Source organism: Athalia rosae, chromosome 3, assembly GCF_917208135.1.
Source record: "Athalia rosae chromosome 3, iyAthRosa1.1, whole genome shotgun sequence".
Classification (NCBI taxonomy): Eukaryota; Metazoa; Arthropoda; class Insecta; order Hymenoptera; family Athaliidae; genus Athalia; species Athalia rosae.
In genome coordinates, this window is record NC_064028.1 from 17,918,397 (window position 1) to 17,945,097 (window position 26,701).

General features: G+C 43.2%; 2 protein-coding genes across 6 annotated transcripts in view; one reads left to right on the forward strand and one right to left on the reverse strand.

The window, feature by feature from the left end:
* The window catches only part of LOC105690697 (telomerase-binding protein EST1A), a 109,992-nt gene that overhangs the window by 58,666 nt on the left and 24,625 nt on the right, over nucleotides 1–26,701 (reverse strand). For all 3 annotated transcript variants that reach the window (XM_020854985.2, XM_020854981.2, XM_048652708.1), the window contains one exon: nucleotides 22,897–23,042. In XM_020854985.2, the coding sequence (XP_020710644.2) occupies nucleotides 22,897–23,042 (146 nt within the window). The remainder of the gene's footprint in view (nucleotides 1–22,896; nucleotides 23,043–26,701) is intronic.
* LOC125500309 (serine/threonine-protein kinase Warts-like) lies at nucleotides 5,280–17,866 on the forward strand. 3 transcript variants are annotated; one of them, XM_048652723.1, is made up of 5 exons: nucleotides 5,280–5,657; nucleotides 13,992–14,090; nucleotides 14,194–14,271; nucleotides 14,837–14,990; nucleotides 15,256–15,715. In XM_048652723.1, exons 1-4 carry the CDS (start codon nucleotides 5,637–5,639, stop codon nucleotides 14,897–14,899), a joined length of 261 nt encoding a protein of 86 aa, XP_048508680.1. In that variant the 5' UTR covers nucleotides 5,280–5,636; the 3' UTR covers nucleotides 14,900–14,990; nucleotides 15,256–15,715. The 3 variants fall into 3 exon arrangements, with proteins under 3 accessions (XP_048508680.1, XP_048508679.1, XP_048508678.1); XM_048652721.1 differs by lacking the exons at nucleotides 14,837–14,990; nucleotides 15,256–15,715 and adding exons at nucleotides 17,162–17,353; nucleotides 17,410–17,866 and having other exon boundaries at nucleotides 5,292–5,657; XM_048652722.1 differs by having other exon boundaries at nucleotides 14,837–15,270.

The following is a 26,701-nucleotide window of genomic DNA, read 5'->3' on the forward strand; positions in this document are numbered from 1 at the left end:
ATATATACATCCCGACAGGCATCGACGGTGATATACTACGGGTAACCGTTACCGAACAGTCGACCAATTAATGATCGGAAAGAGTGTTTTTTTTTTTTTTTTTTTTCTTTTTATTCCAACACCTTCTTATTTCATCGAGTTTAGTGTCCCTTCTTCCCACGTGAGAAACTTTTTTTTTCTTTCATTCGAGGTGACGTATAATTTTGTTCTTCTCTTTGTTTTCCCTTGTTTTTTTTTCTTTCATCTCCTTCGATTCCGGAATCGCGGATCGGGTGACGTAAAGGTACCGCTCGCTGCCTTGTCGCCTCTCCGCTACGTTTAGTTTACGATAGGGGGTACCACGACGTGTGTAAATACGTATACGTCTAGAATACGCATACATTGGATAAAACTCGTACATAAGGCGGGCAACGACACACACGCCCGGATAAAGATGTTATCCTCGAGGAAACGGTCGGTCCTGTTTGACACAGGACTCGCGCGGCCCACGGACACCCCGACAGATCCTCTCTATCCTACCCCCTCGATCTCCTCATCGACGCTCGACTTACACGTCCCGCTTATTTCCGATTTAAAAGAAGGGAATGAAAAAAAGTTTTTATCATCGTTCCTGCTTGCGAGAACCAGAAGGTCGTAACCCTCGAAAAAATTGAAATTTCGCTACGAGAGCTTGTCCTTGAAAAGTGAACGGAATTACGTTGGTTTTAATTCGAACTTTTTTTGTTTTTTTCTTTTTCAAAGAAAACTTTATGGACAGAATGAAATGTGAGCATCGGATAATTCACGGCGAATGTTTTAGCGACCGGTAAAATAAACCTCTCGGCAAACGATCCCCGGTGCAAGAAAAAAGGAGAGAAAGAAGAAGAAGAAGAAGAAGAAGAAGTAGCAGCAGGTTGAAGTATAGCTCGGTACGGGGTCTAAAAATTTCTTTTTCGTTCAAACCTTCCGCAGCATAAGTACATACATATGTCGGAGTCATTAAGGGTCTGTTAATTTGCAAATTGGTATTCGCTCGCCCCGTTGGTCGCCGATGCCGTACCGTCCAACCCGTTCGCGAACGACGTCGTAAACAAGGTATCGCAATAATCTCAGATATATTAATTGATCAATTAACCGACACATAAACTAAACTTCTCCAACAGCCAGCGAGTCGCTACCTGTACGATATTATTGATCACGCCTCGCAAGTCGTAACCCTCCCCAGCAGCCACTCCGTAGAAAATTCGAAGAATTTTTTTTTATTTTTTTTAATTTTTTTCATCCAAATTTATTACACTAAACACCTCATGCAAATTTCACTTTCTTCCTTTGTCTTGCATCTTACTCTTTTCCTTCTTTTTTTTTGCTTTTTTTTTAGTCAGTACGGTGGACGTATACCGTGTACGCGTGAAGGTGTGACTAATTGTATGTTAATTATTTCGCATTTAACAATCACAACGGTTTTTTTTTGTTTTTTTTGTACGTGATCGTAATTAATTATTCAATGACACGCTGCAGCGGACTGAGAAGGGAGTATTATAACAGCTCGTAGAATGATGTCATTATGATTATTTGCTAATTAACGCCCAGAGCTTTCCTGACGCGAGTAACACACACAGGCAATCATCGTGAATGATGAACAAAGGAGAGAGAAATTGCTGCTGTGATCGCATAATTCTTTCTCATTTTCTATCGAGCGAATTACACGGTAATCACCTCATAACCGCAGAGCACCGTTGGGAAATCAATCAGTGTAATTAGGTACTACTCCAGTCCCCCCACCCCCGATGGTAGGGGAAGAAAAAAAAATTTCGAGATCGAAGCCACAATTCAAACACACGTGTTGCTTATACCCGGAGTAACATTGCGATACGATTACATACGTTACGAAGCGATCGTCCGTTGGAAAAACACGGCGAACATTTGTTCTCATTTGTATTATAAATGTAACGTGGAATACGACGCGCATTCCATTTTTTCTAAACCATTTATCGGCAAAAGCGCATTTGAAAAGCGACGGGTCTTATTAACAACGTAATAAAATCGTTCGGTCCTTCGGATTCAACTTCTACCACCAGTTTATCAATGCGAGCGGTATTCGAGGAGTTTTATAAAGTGAAACGAGTACGAGAAATTGGATTATTTTATCAAAGTATAGTCGATGCCCGTACGGGCGTGTGGATGCCGTTCGAAAAATTTATGTTATCTATAGCAACAAATGCTACGAGACGTTAGGAGTGAATTTGTGTTCGTTAGTAAATCTGGTCAAACTACATAAACCGAGCGATATTTATCGGAGATAATGGAACGACTCGAAGTAACGCGTACGGCATGTGGTACGATGAGCTGTTACGATTAACCGCGAATTAAGAAATCTCCAAACTCTTCGTCGTCCCTTAATTGTCACTTGTTATCGGTAACTGCAACTATCCAATCGAAAGCTGTGATACCTACTCCATGAATTTTTACACGCGAGATCTTCCGAAAATGGGATTAACAAATTTCCGTTATCCTCTTCTCGGATGAAAAGTACGCCTTTTTTACAGCCCGAAAATTCTGTTCCATCAACGAGCTTCTCCCCAGTCCGAAAGTCCCGATGGAGGAAGCGAAAAAAACAGTTCCTCCCTCCGGTTATTTCTATATTTTTTTTTTTTTTCTTTCTTTCTTCGCTATCCTTCCACTCGGTCTGCGTGGGTAGGAGTTCTCGAACTTATTTCTGCCCGACGTCGAAGTTGGCCGTCCTACCGAGGTACACCGGCATCCCATCCCGAACGAAGCAATCGCGTTCCGTGCGCCCAGGCAATGCTGTTCGTCCGTTCTTCGCTATGGCTGTTCGTTAACCCGACCTTCGCAAGGTCACATCGAGCAGAAAAAGGCAGATGAAGAAGGGAAGGGAAGGGCAGGGAAGGGAAGGGGAGGGAAGGGGAGGGAATAAGTAGAAGGGGAGGAGGAGAAATGGAAGTAAAATAAAATAGAGGAATGGGCAGAGGCAGGAGGCAACACACACCGGCGTTATACGTGTACATATAATACAAGCTGCAGAAGCGCAATAGGTCCGAGGGGTCTAATCAACGCTACGCGTCATGCTCCGGAGAGCACCGGGAAAAGATTCTACTTTGGACTCCTGAGGGGCCCCGTGTTTCTGCCACGGATTGCGTGAGTGCGTGCCCGATGAGTTCGAGCGTCGAGATACGACGGAGAAGCCGAGTTCGTCCAACGAAACGGTCGAAATTCTTTCCAACCAACGCTACCAATAAATGTCGGATGGCAAAAATTTTCAGTATTTTCAAGTCCGTTGTATACCTCAATAATAACGGGTGTACTCATCTGTCTCGTGGAAGTGGCGGAATTTCGAATTTGGAATGGCTTTTCCATATATGGCGCATGTATGGAAAAATTGATCTAGGGAGTGAACGCAAAAAGAGGCAACCCCGTAATGCACGCGGCACGAGCATCGGTAGCAGCACGCGGGATGCGAGACACGCAACGAAGTGCAACGCAACGCAACGCGCAACGCACGACGCAACACGCAAGGGATTTAAAAGCGCGGATACGTGGGCGCGCCGCTGCAAAAGACATGTTTTTAAAAATCCCTTCTGGCCGGCCTTGCCCTCGCCGAGCGGCCCACCTCAAGGCCACGGACTCACCTCGGTGCATTGCACCCGTTTCTCTAATATACTGTGCTGCTGATGCTGCTGCTACTGCCGCCGTTGCCGTTGCACTCGGTGAAGATCTCTTCTTGCGCCTTCCCTCGCCCTACTGTACCTCTCCACCATTGCTTCACTCCGTAGACTCTAGTCTCCGTATGCCTTCAACAGGAGCAGGACGTTACCCTGGAGATTTGCGGTAGCTATAAATACTCGGGTATGTCGGACGTTACAGTCTGGATTATAAGACGGTACTGCCGTAGGTACCTCGCATAGCCTCGACTAACCCCCGTCTCCACTTGCGAAATTGAACGTCGAATTTGACGAAAACTTATATTCGGAATAGGGCGAAACTCTCCCTTACCGTGACCACTGTTCGCATATTTTCTATTCCAAGTTCCTTTGAATCAAAAAACGGTCATCGTTACGACCAAAAATTAGGTCAAAAAACGCGACGTTGGTCTTCGCGTCTTCAGGGGATGCGAGGGGATGCGGAAAAATGAGAACAAAAGGAGGATAAAGAACGAGTAGAAGAATAAGAATGAGCATCAGGGTTGTCATGATCAGTGAGAGCGGCGATATCCCCACGGTACCACGAGTCCTAACGAGGAGCGTGTCGCGCCGAGGTCCGACCAGGAACACGATAACGTGTACCGGGACTAATGTCCGAGCCGGAGCAGCACGGGTAATAAGGACTTTCGATCGGCGAACCCGTCGATCTCCGTTGCCGGGTCGAGCAATAAGGGCGTTTCTTTGTGACTCCGGAGTCCGGTCCGTGCGAGTCGAAAGCATCTGGTAAAATGTGACGGTTACCCCGATCACCCGTGTCAATATATGTATCCGAGTTGGGAATAATTCATGACGCGATTCGGTCGGCGACGTTAAATTACGCCTCAATTCCGATTCTAAGTACGACGCTATCGACGCCTTGGATTTTCCGTAAACCATGACTCGATGGACGCGTCACCGCGCCGTTTCCATCTCGAGGTCAAGGTCGACGCACCTGACGCATGCAGATATGTCGTAAGTTGTTGTTTTTTTTGTTTCGTCAACAATTTTTATCGTCAACCTTTCGTACCGACGTTAATTTTTTTGGTCAAAGTTTGATGATCTCGTGCCGGTCTGGGGACGACGAGGTTCGTTTCGCGGTGGTTCCGATAGCGCCGGGATGCACGTGCCGAGGAGGGAGAAGTGTACAGAGGTACTGTAACGAAGACGGTACAAGAGTCTCTTGTAACGTTGTACAAATTTTCTCCTGCGGTGAATTTAAATCCTTCCACGAAGAGCTGCGGTTTTATAACCCGAGAGAGACTTACACGCGACCCGCTATGTCTTCTTGATACCTGAACGCCATTCCACCCCGGCCATTAGGATTAATATTGTAATAGCAGGTGGATTACAGAGTATTAAATTAGACGATTGTAACGCCTCTCGGGGGACTGACTGACTGGCTGGCTGGCTGGCTGGCTGGCTGGCTGAGATGGTCGGATCACGGTGAGGCAACAGTACCGACTAACGCCATACACGTTATACGTACACGTTCCACCGAACAACGTCTCGGATCTCAATTTTGCCCCGAGAGAATACCACGCCGCGTATTCTTCGTGTCCCGCACTTTTTCCAATATTACATGAAACCTGTCCCTAGTATTCCGCAGATGCTCTTCTTCTTCGTCTCATCGATTTTACAAATTCTACAACGAACTTTCGAGTCAAAGAAAAAAGAGAGAAAAAAAAGACGAAAACGAAAAATCGGTATCTTCGGTTGGGCGAGGGTTGGCGCGCGTTTTCCACACCTTTCGATTCTCGGTTTGTCTCCGGGAAGCCACGTAACCGATCCCGTTGTAAATCGCGCGCCGTCTGTCCAAGGACAGAAGGCGGTGTTAGCGAGGCGCCTGAAACCGTCACAATCGTCGGGGTTTTATCACCTCAAAGATATCTTTCGACCGATCGATTCTACGGTCGCGTTACCAACGCCGTACCGCTATACGAGGCGTGGTGTAGAAACGGAATGGGCTCTCTCGGTTTGACGGTGAGTTAACACTTTCTTGTTGTTGAATAATACGGGTTTACGTACATACGATTGCACGGTATGTATGTACACGTACGTACGTACGTACGTACTTATATTTGTAACGCATCTGGTACGCTCCGGACGTAAAACCGAGCACCCATACGTCGCTGATGGGAATTGATTTACGGTACGGCGTATCGAAATAAATAACGAAATCTCGATCGAAGTAGGTAGTTAGCGGCGCCCATTGCTCGGACTAGCGGTATCCGTCTGCGTAGCAAAAGCGAAGTAAGACCGAGTAAGAACGATTAATAGATCGATTTATTTCCTATTTGTTATTACTAATAATGTTATAGCGTCAAGTCGATATCAACACACCGGCAGGTGGATAGGCTAATAATATCTGAGCGGTTATCGTTAGACTGCGAATCGATCGTTACCGCTATTCATCATCGCCAGTCCCCCTGGCCATGGTACCCCGAGATGGGATACCGCGAGTATAGATGGATGGATCATCGCCGTGAATCTCAAAATCGACTGGAGATTCGCAGAAAGAAAAAAAAAAAAAAAAATTAGACGAAATTCGTCATTTTTACAGTCCGAATCCAACCGACTAGAATTCTTAGATATTTTTGTGCATGCACTCGATTGTTTCGGCATCGCATGTATCCGAACGATAGTTCGAGGTTAGAGATTTCTTCGAAGCGAATCAACGCCGTTGGGATTCTCAGGTATTTCCGAGGTGACGAAGCACCTTAGGTTCTAGCCAAAAATCCAGTTTTATTATAATTAACTAACAGATTCCATGGCTGCCCCGATTCAAACCATTCGACTACGTTCGGTTTGGCTTTTCGTCACATCGTCACGGATCGTTCGATCATTTTTTTTTTTTTTTTTTTTTATTTTAATCTCCTCGTTTTATATCACGTATTATAACTGTAGGAGTAGGTATAATATAATTGCTTCCCAAGAGCGGGAACGAATCCAGCTTTTTACATGACTAAAATCGACGGGGCAAATCATCGCAAAACTACTTCGCACGACATTCATTTCGCAGATTATATCATAAAGCGTTGACCACAAAATTAAGTCGACGATTAGCCACTGATTTTACTGTTACTTAGCATCGAATATATTCGATCGTAGTGACTCGCTGAATATATATATATATATATATATCTAACGTTGCCACGGCGGAGTGTCCTATTCAACGCCGAGGGACACCGAAATCGATACCATTTGAAGAGGATCGTGATCGGATATTGAGCGCAAAAAGTTCACTGGAATAGAGAAATGAAAAACTACACCGACCAGACGACAACGATCGTCCACATATCCAGCACATCTGTCGGGTTCGTATCATTCCAGGAATGACGGAGTCCCGTGAATCGATTGTCGTCATCGCGTTGCGAACGATCTGTTGAAAATGTAACGGACGATCGTCAACGGTTCGCCGATCCGTCGATCCGAAATTTGATCGATGCAGTGATTTCGTCTAATGACACCTTATGGAACGTCGTCGTGTGATCCACCGACGACGGTTCGAAAAACAACCGGTCAAAGATCGTTAAATTATGAAATTCTTAGGCACGGATCGATAGGGATAATAAATTTTTCAAATGCAGTAGCCCTACGATGTCGCCGAAAGAAAGATTCGAATTAATAAGAAATTAATTCGTGAACGAGTTGGCTGCACCTGACTCGACGTCTGGTAGTCGCATAATCATCGGTTGATTGATTGATGCCGATATTCTCGCAAAGAATTTCTCCGCGACAAATTATGGAATATAACGCGTGACACGTATAGACCCGCGCGATTTCGGTTAGAATTCGGACAGACCCGTTAAAAATTCCAGTTTACATTTGAAACGCGACGATCGAATAATAATCCCAGAAATCTTGACCCTGATAAATATGTGGAATAACATACGTTATTATTGACGTCGGGCTGCACCGGTACATAATATACCGCTGGAGAGATAAAAATAACCGAACACACGCCGATTAATTACGAGGACCGATGTTATTCCACGTCAAAAATAAATAGATAAATTTCAAATGAAATTTTATCGCAAAAACTGAACCTGGTGGAGATGAATGTAGGGAGGGGGTGGGGGGGAAAAAAAGCTCGTCTTTTTTTAATCAAGGGTTGCCAAATAATTCACGACCATTTTATATTCAGTGTAAATCCGGTGTATACGAATGCAGGTAGCGAGCCACTCGAGCTATTCTCGGTAATCAAGGTTATAAAATCGTTTTCCGAAGCGATTCGAATAGCATCGGAATAAAGAGGAGATGCTGCGGTTCCGATCAGTCCTGCATTTATATGGACCCATTACCGTTGCAGGAGCGCGTTGTTCTACTAGAGGAGTTAGAGAATTGCTAATAGCATCCATCTCTTCTCTCAATGGTCGTCGTCGTCGGCGCGTAGTCGTCGAGCCGACCGACCATCGAGAGCGATCCGTGCGACGAGACGCCCTCGGGGAATTAATCTCCTCAACTGGGGCGGAGAATTTATGTCTGTAATCTCGAAGAAAACTACAGTCATGTAGTTTCTTCTCCATGTTTTTAGCTTGCTGATTAGTTTCTTCTTACGTCCACCGTTTCCTTTTTCTTCCCTCGACTTTTTCCTTTCGCTCTTTTCTTTCTTTATTTATTTATTTTTTTTTTTTTCATTTTGTTTGTTTGTTTGTTTTTTTGCTTTTCGTTTCACCGATGTCGCCTCGTTTTATTATCATCAAACGAGGCGACATTGTCGATGAACTTTTTATCGGTCGGTATACCGTTGATCTTTCGATTTCATTGAACGGGGGAATCACCTGCTGTATAATATCGCAATGTGCTTAACGGTAAAGGAATACACATTGCGCACCGGAGCATTAGAATTCAAAAAATTGGGATCTGAGATTCGGATCGATGTCGAGTAGGTCGAAATTTTGCCGAGTGATTCATCGATTCGCTTCGACTTTTATTCGCGTTTCGAACCAGATCTCCTCTCCGGCCAATTTCTTCAGACAAAGAATACCAAGATAATGAAAAAATAATCAACTCGCGATTCATCGACTCGCAACGTCGTCGACGTCGTCGTCGCAGTTTGTCGGGATTAACGGAAGATGAATAGAAAAGGACGAGAGGAGGATGAGAAGACGGTGGATAAACGTACGCAATGGGACGATAATAATATATCGAAGTAACTAACCAGTGCGGAGAAAAATATGTGTCGGTCAAGGCTACTGCTGCTGCTGCTGCTGCTGCTGCTGCTCTTGGCAAAGAGATGAATATATAGATGCCGTTACAAATATACATTGTGTGAAATAAAGGTGGTGGTAAGAGTGTCGGTAGCGGCGCGCAAGTGAAGTGTACCGGTATGTGATCTGTGATCTGGATCACGCTCATACAACGAGAATAATACGTGTGCGGGGTACAGAGGAGAGGGGAAAAGATTGTGAGGAAAAAGATGGACGTAAGGAGGAGCGGGACGGACGAACGTACGAGGGGATCGTCTCGTACCAACCGCTATACCCGTACTCCTCGGGGAGTTTCGTCGTTTCCTCTGCATCGGCACGCACACGACATTTACGCGCGTTATATCGGTGCACCAGGTAGGTGTGTATATGAATATGGCCGTCGTGGCGTATAAACTTGACCGTTCAAACGTACGTACGTACGCGATGCGATGCGATGCGATGCGGTATACGTGTATACGAGTAAGGATGCGAACTCGGAGCCGAGGTGTGGAGGAAAAGAGATGAAATAGAACATGAATTTCGCTGTATGAGGATCGAGAGTGTAACGACAGGTATATCGTATTTGCTTTGGATGTTTTTGATCCAGAAATAGACGAGGAGGAATGAACGAGTACGGTGGAGAAGCAACTTACGGTGTGGTATCTGGAGCAGATAACAGGCTCTTCCAAGATCAAAGATCTTGGGATCTTGGACAGTGTTCAAGATTGCCAATTACCCATAACGTGCAATTTAAGTACCTTGCCTTATCGCATTAACATATCTGTCAAGATAGGCGATCTCCGATGACACTGACAGCGTGCGAAAGAGGTCGTGGCACCCATAGAATTAACCGTCTACCATGTACCGACGTTTTTCCACTTTTTTTCATTTCATTTCATGTCATTCGTTTTCCAAAATTACAAACCGTCGAACGACGACTGCGAGCTTTCAGCGTAATTTCCGAACATTCTCGTGCTTTGAAACCAAAGAAAAAAAAAAAATAATAAAAAGAGCGACGACTCCTTCGTCCGCTTTTCAAAAATATTAAGACGCGTACATGAGATATCGGTATACGCGTGAGACAACACTCGGACCAGATAATACATCTCGAAGTAAAAAAAAAGGAAGCCTTTCATCCTCACGGAGCAATGACTTTTGCAATCGAACAGGTTTCTATCAATCACAGGCGAGTTGATACTCCGCGGTTTTTTCTATACGGATAGCCTATAATACCGATAATGCCCGGGCGCTACGCGGCGGAATTCGACCGTACATTTTATACTTAATCAATCCGTAGATTCGAATATTATCTCTTATTACGGTTGCAAACTGGCTACCCGGTCGATCGACATTTTGGGCCAATACTCCCGACGCCGCCGCCGCCGCCGCCGCATTTCTATCAAGGAGAAAAAAACTTACAAAACTTACGTCACGTTCGTACGCGGGTAAATAATTTCGGTGAATCTCTCTCGGTGTATAATTTCTCAAACAATACTTCGACATCGACTCGCCGCTCCTGAATTCCTCTACATTTTTAGAAAAATTTGTGTCACGCTTATCGAGTAAAATACATATGGGTAACTCCCACATTCTCAAATGATGTATGAAAAATGCTGAGAAGAAAAAGAACAGTTTCAATTAAGCGGTCAACACGCGAGCGTTACGAACTTGCGCGGTTTATTTATATATATATGGAGGGAATAAACGCACACATACCGTATAAGGTTACGTACATAATATGTACATATACCGACGGCTCTTACGATGTTAGTGTAACACAGCATCAAAAGTAATTATCCAACCAATCCGTATTACGTTTGACGCGTTGATTTGATCGTCTCTAATAATGTTACTGATGGATGTTGTAACGCTCTTCTAATCTGGCATAAATTATCTAAATTAACTACGATCACCTGAGTTGTATGCGTGTGCAGTTTACACATACGCACAAAGCGAACGGTCTGTAATGTTACGAATTTTTAGGCCTGGCGGACGCGTAAAGTTGCAAAATAAGGTTCGGGATATCATCGTCCCAAGTTTCTGTAGATCGGGTACCGTTTCGAGGGATCATCGAATGCGGATAAATGGGTGGCAACGTGCTATTCCGGCCTAATACCCCGTGATAATTGATCTGTAATTTCGCCGCCTAATTTAGGCTTTTATTATTTATAACTATACCCGCGTATATCGGACGTGAAAATTATGACGAGCCGTCGTACAAATAATCGCCCGAGGCGATCGTCGTTCGAAAAGATTCAATTTTCCGTCTACGTGAGAACAAAATGACAACGACGAAAAACAAAAACCCCCAAAAAAAAATCAAACAAATAAATAAATAAATATGTGCGGTAAGGAGTAAAGAGATGTGGAAAAAAATAAAATGTGGAGAGGCGGAAAAAAAAAAAAAAGAGAGAGAGGACGAACTGTTATAGGAAAAAAATTAATAAATTGTATAGGAGCTCTGTGAAGATTACTTTTTAATCACCAACTGCACGGCGAACATATGTGAGAAAATGCTTTTTTAATAATCGTTGTGCGCGTACAACGGTGTGTAGTACGAATACACGAGAGTAAAATTATTGTATATGTGGGTACTTTTGAAATTCGAACGGTTATACCATAAGGCGGACAAACCTACGCAATCGTTCGTGCTCAGTAACCATAACAATTACAGGGAATTATCATAAAATTAAAGCAAATATTCGTACCGCGATACTGCTCATCGCTTCGCTCGTATGCCCCCATATACACCTCCCCGTGTATGTACCTTCTTACGTACGAAGGTATTCAAAACCGTTAAGCTTTTTTTTTGGTCGAAGAATATTTGAAATTCTTCCGCACGGTGTATACAGACGTGTAGTATATTACAATAAATGTACTCGTACGATCATCTAACGTGTATGAAGAGCGGTGCGCCGGTACCACGCACGCGACAAAACGAGGGCGTCTTTTTTGTCAAGTTCTGTTCAATTTTTTTCTCTACGTCTACGAATATCGTTTTACTACACGGTGCGGAGCGAAGTACGTACAAACTCCACTCCGACGCCCCCAGACTCGTTCGTGAGATTACCAGATACCGCAGATGTGCTCCGCGGCTCCTTGGAGGTGGCGGAAGCAAAAAAATGCCAAAAACTATTAGTTACTGTTTCAACAAGATGTGCGGTGTTGTTTTGAAATTTTTCACCAGCTAGGGATCCCGACGACATTCTTTATCGGCGTAATCACGAAATCCGTTCGAACGCCCGAAATTCGATGTTCTACAAGGTGTACCTGAGAAATATGATTACGTAGGAATGGAATAATGAAAGTTTTTGAAATAGAAAGAAAAAAAAAAAAAAGATTCACATTCCTTTCGATTGATCTTTTCCACAGCCCACGTCCAAAAAAATCACTGTGTCTTATCCAGGCACACATTATAGGTATACCTGCATCACACACAATGCGAGAGAGGTCGATGCCTTCGATGGTAAATAACGATAAATTTTCTAAGAAACGTATGCAAACGCGAAAGTACGTTGTATTATATGTATACATATATGTGTAATAAAGACCGAGAGGAATCCCGAATCCCTCGATGGTTTTTTTCTGATAGCGATCATATCATGGTAGAAAAGAATGCAGGTGCGGGACGTGTGCGCGCGGACTTTTATCTTATTTCGTATACTTTTTTTTGTTTCGTTTGAAATTCTTTCTTCCACTTCACAAAATGAAACGAGTATCGCATATTACGCAAAGTTATGAAAGCCGAAGGCGTCATTATTCGAATATCAAATTACCCAAATGCGTGGATCTTCACATCCGTGAATCGGATGGGGGGGGGGGGGGGGGGGGAGAAGGAAATCGAATGTTTTTTTCTCCTCAAAGACGTGAAGCCTACTCGGTGCAATACTATCGGTGACTAATGGGCGTAACAGCTCACACGCGCAATATATGCAAAGCAACAAAACGACAAATAAATCAACATGTGTAACCTCACACGAAGTCGGCGTCACGTGGTCCGGTGTGTAACGTGAGCGCCAGGTATTTAAAAAGATTAATCTAATTATAATTAAAGGCTGCGCCGGTAAGTTCTCGTGGGAAGATTCGGATGCTGTATACTTGCTGCTTCGAAACCGTGAATCCTACTTCCTTCCAAACGATGGATAAAAAAGAGAACGAGAATTCCGCTGAAAAGATTCCTACGGTCGGAGGAGCGTCTGTGTTCGAATCGAAGAAAAAAATTCTGCATCGCCGGAAACGCATGAATCTTCGAATTGAAATCAAGTCCTTTGAAAACCGATGAAAAGTTGTCCTGCAACTCGACTGGGTACGAGTTTTTTTTTTTTCTGTATTTCAATTTTTCACCGTGCAAAATGTGCTCACGGGTACGGCCGAGATGACGATACCGCGACCGAGAGTAGATGGATTCTTCTCTTATTTCTTCGTCCTCGCCCTCGACCTCGTCGCCTACGTAGGTCCCCCCCCCCCCCGCCGCTGGTCAGCGCGAAACTTCCAGCCATGGAAGTTCTCATTTGTATAGCTGCTCGATTCTCGTTAATTATCATCGGGATCATCAACCCGACTGTATAATTCATGCATTGCGAAGTGGTCGCGTGTAACTTTCTCACCCAGCAGCAGCAACGGCGGCAGCGGCAGCCACCCCATCTGGAATCGCATTGGTCCAGTGAACATGAAATCTCCCTGACCGGTCTTTCGCCTCTTTCGTCGTCTTCCGTATATTTAACGCTAACGCTAACTCTCTCATTTATTCATACGTTTATCTATCTGACGCAATTTTATTTATTCACTTTTTTTGCAATTCATTTAATTCTTTATTTTCTTTTCCTTTTCTCGCGACGACGTTAAAGATACGACGATAAATCACGTTCGCTCGCTGCACGATCGAATCGATTTCTCTAAAACTCGCAACTTTTGAACTATATTAACGTACGGATTAAGTGAAATGTGTTGTACGAAAAAATTCTGGATCAGGTCGGAATTGCGAACGGTCAGTCATAATATAACTGCAAAAGTACCTATAGCATCCTACTACTACGTTACGTACTATACTTTTTTCGATCCCAATTCTTTTTACCTCTCGATTATTTTATTTACTCATTTATTATTATATCTTTTTTGCTTTCAGCGGGTAAAACGAAACCCCTGCGGGCTCTCTCGTTTCTGGAATTCCCAAATCTCTTTCGCTCTCGGTCTCCCGTTCATCTGGATTCTGTGGCTCGCACGGGTATATACTTATATCTTCGTACAAATATCCTTCCATCTCTTATTAAAATTCTTCTTTTTTTTTTTTTTTTTGTTTCTCTCAATAACGTGTATCTATTCCGCAGGAAGTGGGACCGCAAACTCCAATCTGGGCGTTTCTTAACTTCTGCCCAGAGGAACCACCATATAATAAAAGTATAAAAGTGAGAAAAGTTGCCAGTCGGTAGGTGTATACGAATAACAGCTGAGAACGTCAGAATTCGACGTATAAAATACATAGCCTACTGGTATACGTTCGTATATACTTATGTACGTACGTACATGTGCATGATACGGGGATAAAAAGAATCCGAGAAAGAAATGGACGCGGTTTTTAAGTGGCCTTGACAAGGTCAAGTCCCTTCCAAGAACCCGAACGCAAAACTGAACGTAAGAAAAAAAAACCTATTCGAACACCTCCGCAAAGTGAAAAAAGATTTTTTTTTTTTTTTTTCCTTTTTGTCACCGAACATAACCGAATGAATTTTATATTTTGCGATAAAAAAAATAAAGGATATCCAGCGTCGATTTCGAGATTTTGTTTCGTTCGAGTCTAACGACAATCGTCGCGTCATTGAAACAATGAAATGAAATTGCGTGAGCACAATTCGAATTAATATTACCGAACCTCTGCGTATAATTTGCCGTTTTAAGTGCTTAAAGTCCAGAGGCAATAATCTGCGTGCGATTCTTCTGCCTCCGAATGTTTGCCTTCTACTTTTTTTTCAGCCCCTGACACGAGGTATCCCGATATCAAATTCTTTGGCGTTTCTCAAACCAAAATGTCAATGACCTCCGACAGCACATCCTCCGCATCTCTACCGGCGCTCCACCGTATCATGAATCGTAACTTTTGGACTCGTCATCTAACGAAATATAAACGGTATACCGATAACGCGTGCCAAATACACAACGTCTCACGTCGTTCATATAGGTTTATCGAAAATTCCTCTAGAATTTGCGGAATAAAAATGAAAAAAAAAAAATTAAACTTGCAAAATTCAACCAAACGATCTCAAATTCGGACAAAAATTTTGACGAGTCTGAGCAAACCGTATCTAATTTCCGATCGATCAGACTTACAGCCGGGCTTCGGTTGGACGAAAATATTTCAGGAATTTCTAAATTGCGGATAATTTTTTTTATAGATCAAAGAGAAAGAGTAAAAAAAAAAGTAGAAGGATCGCGAACGGCGCGGATGAATTTGAATGAAGATCCAGTCTACAACCGTTAAAATATTATAATATTATGTCAGCTGATAGATGGACATTCGCGCGTTGATCTCGAGAGTCGAGCTTCTGTGTATCAGATTACGGTGGAAGATAAATGCTTCGAGAAACACGAAATCGCACTTACAATCTCGCTTAGCGAATCTTCACCCGTTATCTATTCAACAACTGTTCTACCGTACGTAAGTGGTACTAAACTCTGATAAACTACACCACTATTTTATTTTTTTGTTTTTTTTTGTGTTTCCATATCACCTACCGAAATACGGAATCGCATCTAGAGCCGCCGATAATTCACACGCCCGATGCAATTAATGAAATGAAACGAGGATCGATGGTTCGAAAAAAAAAGAATGAAAAGCAACCGATCGTATCTCCGTCGTTTTAGAAATATAAGCTCGATCCTAACGTAATTCCTCGTATTCGGAACGAGTCTCGAGATTACGTGGGACGTTTTAATTTTGTCTACGATATGACGCAGCCGGGATCTTTAGAAATTCTAGCGACCCATCGGTATATAATTGTCTTGCACGATTTTCCGGATCTCAACTTCGTCTTTGAAGAGTCGACTCTGGGTACATAATAGAAGAGAACGTACGACGACTCTTGCGGTGGACCCCACAGAGTTCGATCGGGCTAACGGTTCGCGACTCGCTAATTGGCCCGGAGGTTATTTCTTAGTTAAAGTATTTAATTTGTCTTCTTCTTGTTATTTTTTTATTTTTTTTATTTTTTTCTTTCTCTTTCGTTTCTGTTTATCGTTAATTTTTAACCGATCGTAGTTTGTTTTAATTAGCATAGAGCTACGTAAAATAGAATATTGCATTGTTTTATTGATACCGTAGGATAAACATGGTCGGTTTATTGACAATAATGATACCCGAGGGTTCGCTGAGGAGGAGGACGAAGAATGAGAAGAAGAAGAAGAAGAAGAAGAAGAACACGGAAAAATTCGAAGAAGCGCGCTATAACTCTGAGCTGAATTTCTCCTCTGTAACCAGAAACTCTTTATGCATAATGCAGGTATACTTGCGCGGCTACTTCTCGGTTTTTCGCAATTCCTTCGAATCACTTAATTTGTACTCTGTCTGCCGATACCTGGACTCGAGTGATGATCGCTAATTACCACTGGGCACGGCGGATGGGGGAAAAAAATCCAATTCATGATTATCAGATGGGAAAAAATCGGAACAAACTCTCCGTTGGAGAAAGAAGAAGAGAAAAAAAAAAACGAACATTTATCAAACGATACTTGTCTATTCCAAGATCGATAATGGCGCTGGTGGGTAACAGTTACCACCTGATGCCAGCAGCAGAATCTTCGGAGTTTAATAATTTTTACCGGGATGAAATTCCTGCATCAATTCAGATCGATTTATAATTTTAATGACAGGCCAGTAAATAATCTTAAAACGATTTCTAAGTGTTCGATAAATTGACGGTTATTTACGAATAAATGCGACGCGTCAGAAAAACGCCGACTGATTTTATTTATTTTCTTCTATTTTTCGTTGATATATTATTTCTTCGAGTTTCGTACCGGCGCGCGAGTAATAAACGCCCCTGTTACAACACTGTGCATTCCTATAGAGACCGAAAATAACCACGAAAATATGTATTATGTATGTGGGGATAAATTCGCTCCGGTCTGTTCCCAGAAGTAGTTGGGTACGCGCCGTTGATCTCGTTGGTATAAATTATCAAAATACACCACATATCGCGTTGCTGCGGCAAAAGTCTACAGGGCGAACGAAATTGGGCAAACTCGCGTAGTTTGTGCATCGGCTACACGAGTTCGGTTGAAATATGGATGTATCGTGTACAGGCACCGTGTTCGGTCAGCGTCGAGGAACAGCAACAGCAACAGCAGCAGCAGCAGCAGCAGCAGCAGAACCAGAAGCAACGGCAACAGCCCGAGGCCTGCAAACCCCGTTCCGTACTGACCACGTGACCTTTGCATACGGACGTTCAATGACCTATGAACTTTGCCCCGCGGGGCTGAAAACCCCACTAAATAGTACATACGCTGGTCCGAGTGGTACGAGATCATTTTTTACGGGTGTGGATTTTCAGGATGCGGTTGGGAAGCTGACGTGCACGTTCGACTATCGAATGGATGCAAGGAAGATTGGAAAAATTTTGGATTTTTCTTTTTTTCCTCCTTCTTCCAAGAGGCTATGGAGCAAATGACAGTGAACGAGAAAACCGTATTCGCACCCACGTGAATAAATTTGAAATTTTTCAATAATCTTTACGATGATATCATGAATATATTCATTCGAATGAAATATACCATTGGTTAGAGATGTTTTTTCTTACGGTAAAGAAAAAATATAGCGTTGTCAGATTTACGTTTGATTTAAATTTGGTCTAAGATGAAGTAGAAAAAACAACGTCGTTGTGGATTTGCAAAAATATTCGAAAGATGTTAAGCCATATTCGCTGAAATATTACGTCCGCATTCGTATGTAGGTATAAATATATAAATGTAATAAATAATTTAAGTCTCGTTTCCCATGAGATATTGAATATTCAAAACCTGATTTTTTTCCTCTTTTTGAAACCCGTTTCGAAAAAAAATCTTTTCAATTCGTCAACGGCAGTGGCGAGCATTTCGTTAACACCATGAAGAAGACGCGGTAGCACATCGTCGATACGTCTGCTGAAAATAGAAGAATATATTCGTACACCGACCCGACGGGGTTATAATACAGTCGAGGCAACCGTGAGAACGAATCGGGCTACATTCGATATTCCAAAATTCGCCCAACCCCGTGGCTTCCGTAAATGACACGTGGACACGCGGGAGAATAGACACGAGGAGCATTTATAACTGGGATAAAGAGCATCGACGCTGGAAATCCATTATACGGATTCAATTAACGTCAATTTGCACAAGCGCTCGATAAATTTCACATCGATTTTCCATCGTTATCAATTAATTATCCGCGCGTGCGGACGTTACGAAGATATCAACCGCGACGAAAAGTCGCGAGAGTCCATTTATCGCCACGGGTGTATCCGCGGTGCTTCATTTTCGCATTATCTCGATTCTCGGACACCGAAATTCCGCCAACACAACAATCGAGCCTAACGACCTACCTACCTATAAAGACGGAGCAGAGTAGAACGAAACGGAACGGAATGGAGCAGACGACACATCTGTTTCAGTTACAGTTATACAAAACCTGTTCATTCATACTATCCAGAAGTGACATGTCACGGTGCCGAGAAACTTAACCGATTTACATATCAACACGTAACACAGCATATAAGGGTATATATATATACAGCTATATATACGTCAAGCGTATGTACCTTGTACTCTGAATACGGTATAATATTCGCGTGATGCACGAAAATTTACATACCTACTATTATGTATGCGGTCGCAAAAAACCAAGGTCTTCTATCTGGGTAGGCTGCCGCCCACGCCGGACGAACGATGTCCACTCTCGCATGAATCAACGCGGGATTTATTTTCCTCGCGTGATTAACGAATTAAAACGGTTAATTTAGAAAAAAAAAAATAATAAAAAATATAAAAAAAATAAAAAAAAGTCACTCGGTCAAAGCCGCGAGAACGTCGAATGTAATCGCGGTACATTCCGCGCGTGTGTGATCCTCAATTTTTCTTCCGCACAAGCGCTCGCTCGCGCTATAAAATGAACGATCCTTTTTCCATCGGCGATTAAATAATCCGAGATGATCAGAAACACGGCACACAGAATGCGAGGATACCGAATAATAAGAAAACTCAGAATGTAGAATAAGCAGAAAAAAAAAAAAAGAAAATAAAGAAAGAAAGAAAGAGAGAGAGGAAGAAGATGGCAACGGATGACCACACCGCTATAGAGATTCTAACGTCCTTATAATGCCTATAATCTCGAATCATCCGCGCATCTCGTAGAATAATTCCGTGAGTCGTTTCTCCGCGTATCGTCTGTTTGTTTCTAATTTCTCTCTCTCTCTCTTTCTTTCTCGCCGTACTTTTTCATCCCTCTTCCATTTCCCTGCTTCTCATTATTCCCCTTATTTTATCAAGTTGCTCGACTCATCGCGTGGACAATATATCTAGACAAGTCGTCCGCCTCTCCAGCTGTTTTCGAGCGAAGCGATTGAACGCATGAGACCGTCGGTTGAAATGTTATTAAATTGTTTCACCGCGTTACTTTCTCTGGAAAAATAATGGTAGCAACGTTACATACGTACGTACCTACCTACATACATCATAGGTATACCCGTACCACATACTCCCGCTATTATATACTCTGTTGTGTACCACCTGCGCCTAGTTTCGTTCTACTCTTGTTGCTACCCCCCATTGGTTTATGGCCATTATTACGAGCGAACCACGCCAAGAGATGCACCTACTACCTCCGTACGTTATACGTATACGTATGTAGTACATGACGATCCGTGGAAGAAGCCCCACGTTGTAACCTATACCAAACGTATGGTGTAATGAGACAGGAAAAGAGGCTGCAATTTTCTCGGTAATATTTCTATCTACCCACTCTCGTATCCAACTCTTCTTCATGCCTTCTGTGCTTCTGCTTCTGATTTTGCCTCTTCTGTATTTCACGGTAGAATAATTCTTCTGCAGCGTGGACTGTACGTACACGCCTGTGTGTGTGTGCGCGCGCGCGAAACGTACCTATATCCCACGGTTACATGGTCCCCCCGTGTCCGTACACACGTGTGTGATTTTAGTCATGTGCCCTGACCGGACATGTCGACGATGACAGCCGCAACCGAAAAAGTAAAGAAAATAAGAAACGCCGCGAATACCGTGACCAAGTTTTTGTCCAATTTGTTTTTTTTTCTTTTTTTTTTTTTTTGGACGTGAAATTTCGCACGATTATAATTCTGGTAAATTGGTAACGTATGTTGAGAACCGGGAGCAAAATTTATTGCCGAGACGAGAATACGTATGAGAAAGAGAGAGAGAGAGATAGAGAGAAGTAGAACTTCCATGGTTGAACTCTTGTCATCGATTACGGCCACCGTCACTTATACGTGTACGTACAAGTACGGAGAGAGAACCGTTTTAAAAACTCCAATGAATATCTAACGATGCTATGAGATTGGATTGCCCATATTCACGGTCTAATGAGTAATGACTATCAATTTTATCTAACTGTATTCGCAATCGGTGGCACATTTCTGACACCTAAAATTGCACACGGTAATTTCAATCGTACAGAGGTACGTACCCCCTGTTCAGAGTTTCGAATATTACACGAATAACAAGAGAAGAGAGAACAGTTTTTTTTTCGGCAGTTGTACGATCCAGCAATTTTATAAATAGCCTGGGAATATCATCTGTTTTTTTTTTGGGTTTCCAAATCTCGAGCGAAATGTGTTTTTTTTTTTCATCGTTTTCGATTGAATTATCGGTGAGATTCGAAATGCGGTACGAATTGAGATGGAAAATTTTCGTGGCTGTAGGTCTATTAATTTCTGTGAGCTAATGAAAATAGCATTATTGCAGAAATTATTCTCAACTACGCTATCGAATACCGGTGTATTAGCAGCGAGTAAAAGATAGCTGGTTATAGTATCCGTACAAGAAGGATAAGTAACGAAGTGGAGGTACGCTATGATTTTCACTGATTACATCGACAACCAGTCGATGAAACTATAGTGTTCACAGTTCATCTGCAGAGATCTTAAATACGTATATATATATACGTTAAGCCTCGGCCGTACGGCGATACCTTCTCTGTAGGAGGTTGGGATTCCAGCTCATCGTACTTTCAAAGACCATGCAATGATTCTAAGCAGATAACCTGTAATTATACTTCCATATCCGGATTCATTTGTAAATCAGATAGGCTTTAACTAACCCCGGCATGGGTGTAGACTACCTTTTTGCTAACCTCTCCGATTCCTCCTTCTTCTATTTCTTCTTTCTTTTTTTTTCCCCTCAATTTTTCTCCTTTTTTTCTCCACAATTGTTTTTTCCCCTCACACACGGTACGAAGATACAGCGAACTCTCATCGAATCGTATCGAAATACATTCAATCAAACTATTGCCGGTCGGACGACTATCAAATTTGTCTTCCAACGTAAGCAAAAAAAAAAAAAAAATCGAACAATCGGTATTCGTCGTGGATTGGTCAATAATTGCGTCTGTGCTTGAAAAATTGCAGGGATCGTCATCGCGGAGTGAAATAAAGATGAAACGACGAAACAAAACAGTTGAATTATAAATAAAGGAACAAACAATTTCCTCAGTTTCCTTCGCCGACCGCAAAAAGTAACGACATTAGAGTATATCCGCAGCAGTCGAACCAGTGGAAGAAACACGCGTGTGACAAGACCGCGGACTCCAGTTGATACGCGCATATAAACTCTATGGACGATTTTATCCTGGTTTTTACGATTTCAATTACTGACTACTGTCCGTCTGTGTCGTGATGCAACCGCGCCTGCACGCCGCTAGTCAGCGGGTTCTATCTCTGCTTCGGTTTTATCGTCGTAATAAAACGAATATTTTACTTCAGCCTCCACTATTTATCCTTCTTCTCCTTTCTCTTCCGCCTCTCGGTTTATACGCACGAAAGAAATAAGTGGAGGGGAAAAAAATTTTCAACAAAAATAATGGGTAATCAAACGTTCCGCGACAATCGACCTGCACGAAGACGACTGTAAATAGTTTTACTTTTCCTTTTATCCCTACCCAACGTGTCTTCTTTCAATTCCAAAGACACGAGTCTTTCTTCGATGCGTCGGTCGCTGAAATTTGACCGAATTTTGGCAAATTCGATTCGGTACGAAGTATAAGCTACTCTCGAATGTTTGTTGCGCAGGCAACGGCAACGTTTCCAGTTATAGAATTGGAAAGTAAATAAAGAAATTGAACAGCAAAAACCATGGAAAAGCGGAGATAAACTTTTTCTTTCCTTTCGGTGCTACGAGATGCCGTTGTCGCGAAGAAAGCATTCGTAAAATTTGAGATCCGTCGATATATCGACATGATGTATCGTGACATCACGCTTGGGATCTTGGAGAAATACACCGCAGAAATTTTTATTTCGATATCAAATAATTGTTTCCATATTGCGATGGATACCGGTGCGAAAAAAAAATAGAAGAAATTCAGAAAAACTTACCTGGATCTATCGAAAAAATAAAATAATCAGAAATCGAAAATAATCACGTATCTTAATGATTCGTGGCGGTCATACCGAGGGTTTTCTGCTGCCGGTCCAGCTCGGAACCGGCGTAAAAATTGCCGGGGGACCTTCGACTTTCGGTTGGTAAAAGAAGCGATAAGAAACAATAAAGAAGAAGGTTATCGTCGAGGGGCGCAATAACATTAAATAACATATTGGACCGGGTACGGGGTCCAGATTAAAATCTCAAGTACTACCAACACTGCAGTGTTCGGTCGCTCGCAACGACTTCTGGCGTCGACAATTCTTCCAAGGTATTCGTTCGGTCGGAGATATTTCCAAACTGGGGTAATATTGCAACCGCAACGTAGCACTGCTGCGATTGCGTGATATGTTTTTTTTTTTACTTTTAAATCAAGTTTTTGATGACAAACTCACCCTTGAGCTGCGTGGTCTCGATGGCAAACATGTTGAGAGCGAGCAACTGAAGAAGTCTAGTGCCGGGCAGAGGAAGAGGTGAATGTTGAAGGAGGGCCCGGAATTCTTTGAGCATCTGGACACCGGCCTCCTGGAAGGTTTCCATCCTACGGAACACAACGGAAAAGAAGAGATACGATCAATAATTTATTTCATACAATCCGGACTTGAAGAAACTCTTTCGAGACGGCGCGGCGGTAGTCGCAGTCGTATTCGTGGTTGTCCACTCGGGTCAAACGCCGCAAACGAATTCCCCATTAACATCGTACGCCCTCTTAGTTGACCAACGGGTTGGGTAATTTAGGTAGCAAAAACGACGAAAAAAATAATTTTCAAACAAATTTTCCGATCACCGTTTGCTTCTGAAGAATTTAGGAGTGACTCGGGAAATCGATTTCGCTGAATAAATACAAAGGAGACTCAACAAATATGTGAATAAGTTACAACGCAATGTCCACGTATATCCGTTCCATCTGAAATTTGCATGATTTAATATCAACCAGAGAGACAAAAACTTCTGGATAATTCCTTTCCTCGCAATGTCAGTCAATCTTACGAGGTCACTCTGTTTCGAATTTCAAATACCTTCCGATATTCTAGCTAAACGAGTACGAGCCAACCTTTCAATTCAAAAAACATCGAACAAGTCGAACATCGTTATTCGTCCCAAAACAATTTCTAAAAGCGAAACCAAATTGAATTTTCGGATACCTCGAGGGACTTCCGAATATTTTTTTTTTGGCGCGGCTCAAACTTCCGCGACTTCCGTTCGTTCGTAACGAGGTATTGATTTTTTTGGTAGAAATATCAAAAATTCATCGGACCGTATCAGACCGTAACGTCGACTGATTCCGCTGTTAGTGAAATAATCGAGCGTGCACCCGTATTTTCGAGCACATGAGAATATCGCGTGTTCCGGTCGGTGTTACGGCTTCTGTAAACTGCAAAACTCCATCATCGGTTTCTCCGTGGTATTTTTACACCGTACGAGCAGAAGTAGAAGAGCTACAAGCCATCGGTGCAACCAGATCCATAACTCTGCTCCGGTTATAATTAGGATAACGGCTTCGAACGCCGGTAGTTTGTAATATTATAGAAGTATGCGCAACGTTACAGGTTGTTAAATTAATGCCACACCGTTCCACTCGCTATCGTTACATATATGTATACCGACGCGATGTGCTTCGGAATCGGCTGCACGCACGGGGCAAGTTGGTGAAAAAAATAGCGCGACTCAAAGAGTGTTACGCAGGTAGACGAGAACACCGGGCGTATCGTTTGTTATCTTCCGTTCGAAAACTCGCGTGGATTCCAATTTGTCTCCGCTAATTTTTTCAGGACATATCGGATTGGATTACCCGTATACGATGTCACCGTACGATACGCGTTGCATATTCTCGAATTTGAATACGTTATAAACACGGTGTATAGGGACCGTATTTTTTCAACGGTTTATCGAACACGCTCGTAATAAACTCCTGCGCAAAGAAAACATCGCGTTAAAATAAAACGAAGCTCGCTATTTATCCCTTATTAGAAAGTTAATAAGGATATTCGAGGTATCCAATCTACGAAGTAGCAGAGAGACACGCGTAGCGTATAAACGTATATATACGTGTACACGAAGGTATAATATGTTATATTTAAAAAGCGTGTCGCGAGCATAAAGTTACATCAACTAACAACTCTCGGCAAGTTTAATTTGCAAGTTCGCGTTACAACCATCCATACATAGAGATACCCGTGTACGGCGGAGAGAAGAACCGGCGTAAAAGTGAGTTACCCAGAGCGCGAGAGCCCTGCTGCTCGGTTTGCGTTTCACATACCGATGTCATATAAATATATTTATAAGCCGTACACCGGACTACCATCGCGTCTACGGGGTGTCCCTTTGAAATGATAAAATGAAGCGCGTTTTCCGAACTCCTTGGAACCGCGCGACCTTCGATGACGGCCCTAATTTTCACACTATTCCAACCACTCCTTTGGAAAAAGGGTGGTGTGCAACTTGCGCGTCACCCAGTTAGAAGGCGACTTCGGGACAGCCGGGTTTTCGTCCGCGGGAGGCAGGGAGAAGGGTGGTTCGTCCTGGAACGTCGGGCGAATAAGAACTCCGTACCGAGTCATAGCGTATGCGTGCTTAGATAAGGTCGTTACGTGTCGGATTTAATTAGATACAGCGTTCGTGCGGTATTCTTCATTTCACACGCGGAAGCACGGTTATAAAGGTACGGCGTGTGTGCGGCGGGTAACCCACGCGTATTAGACGTACGTATATATATATATATATCACTACGTAGTTATGTACTCGCATGTATTTACGTATTATAAACGCAATGGATTTCGTCACGTATATGCGCCAGTAGGTATAAAGCGCGTACATGCATTTATCGGGAAGGCAGACGAGTCTTGGCATTGGATTCCGCCGCGGAAGAGATCGATGTAGGGAAGTTTCGTTTGGCGTAAAAATCGACCGGTGGATAGCCGATGGTTTTTTTTACAAATATTCGCTAGTATTCGGAACGGAGGATCGATTTTTCGATAACGATTCGACGTCGCAAAAATATCTTCGCTCTATGGGAAAAAAAAAAAAAAAAATTTCGTTGCACGCCGTACGCATCGTAGACGGCGATAGATTGAAAAATCGCGAAGATACGTGAATACAGTCGAGTCACGAATCAGCGGCATCTCATCAGTCGGGAATAAGTTCCCACAGCCTCTATAAGAGCCCGGGAGTATAAGCAAGCAGCACATGGTGCGACCCGCATTTCTATTATGCTCGGTACAGTAAATTGACGCGATATTCCGCAAACGCCGTCGGAGGGATCCGACTAAAATAGTGTCGCGATAATACGTACGGAAGGTAACCGCGCTCCGTGAGAGTTTCCCATATCTCCGAACGTCTCGCGTCCGATGGAACGCCGAATGACGTTGAAAAATTACGAACGATGCAAACGAAGTCTCGTTCGCCCGTTGTCCGATCCTCGTAACAATTATAACGCGTCTAATGAAAAATCGATAACTAACGCTACACGGTTCGCGCCAACGGGCAAACGTTGAATATAATATCGCGGGGATATTATTCCCACCGATAAAATGCGTGCGTAAATCTTTTAGCAGCAGGGGCATCGTCGCGGTGCTAGGCGTATAATATAAAAGCGACCAAAGAGTCGGTTACGGTTAAGTTTCTCGGTGCCCCCAAGGGGGCGAGGTAAACTATAAGTCGCTCTTGGAAGCGAGGAGGCGACGGGAATCCTAGCGGGTCCTGGGAGTGGGACCCGATGGCACAAGACCGGAGGGACCGGGACATAGGACTTGAACTTGGACTCGGACTTGGCGTTGTTTCATCTTTCACGGTGGTCGCGGCCGATGTGTCAGCGTCCCGTTATAACCGAGGCTTGACCGATACCTCGGACTTTCCAGGATCGATTCGGAGATCCTCCGGGCGTTCGGTACGGGGACGGGGATGCTGCAGGGGTTAGCGTATCGAGACCGTCCGATGTTCGCGGCGAAACAAGTTTCGGTGATATTTATTTATATTTATTTCTTTCTTTCGTCTAACATCCTGAATCCCCCCCCCCCCCCCCCCCCCGGTGTTCTTCTTCATTTTTTTCGAGTCATCGCGTAATAAGACCGGATATATTAATTCTCGAGTAACACTAGCTGCATCGGGTGTTCGGTAGGATCGGTGGTGGTACCACCGGCGCGTCCACGAGGATATATTCTCGGGGTAGTCTTAATTCAATTATCACATTATACCCGTAGG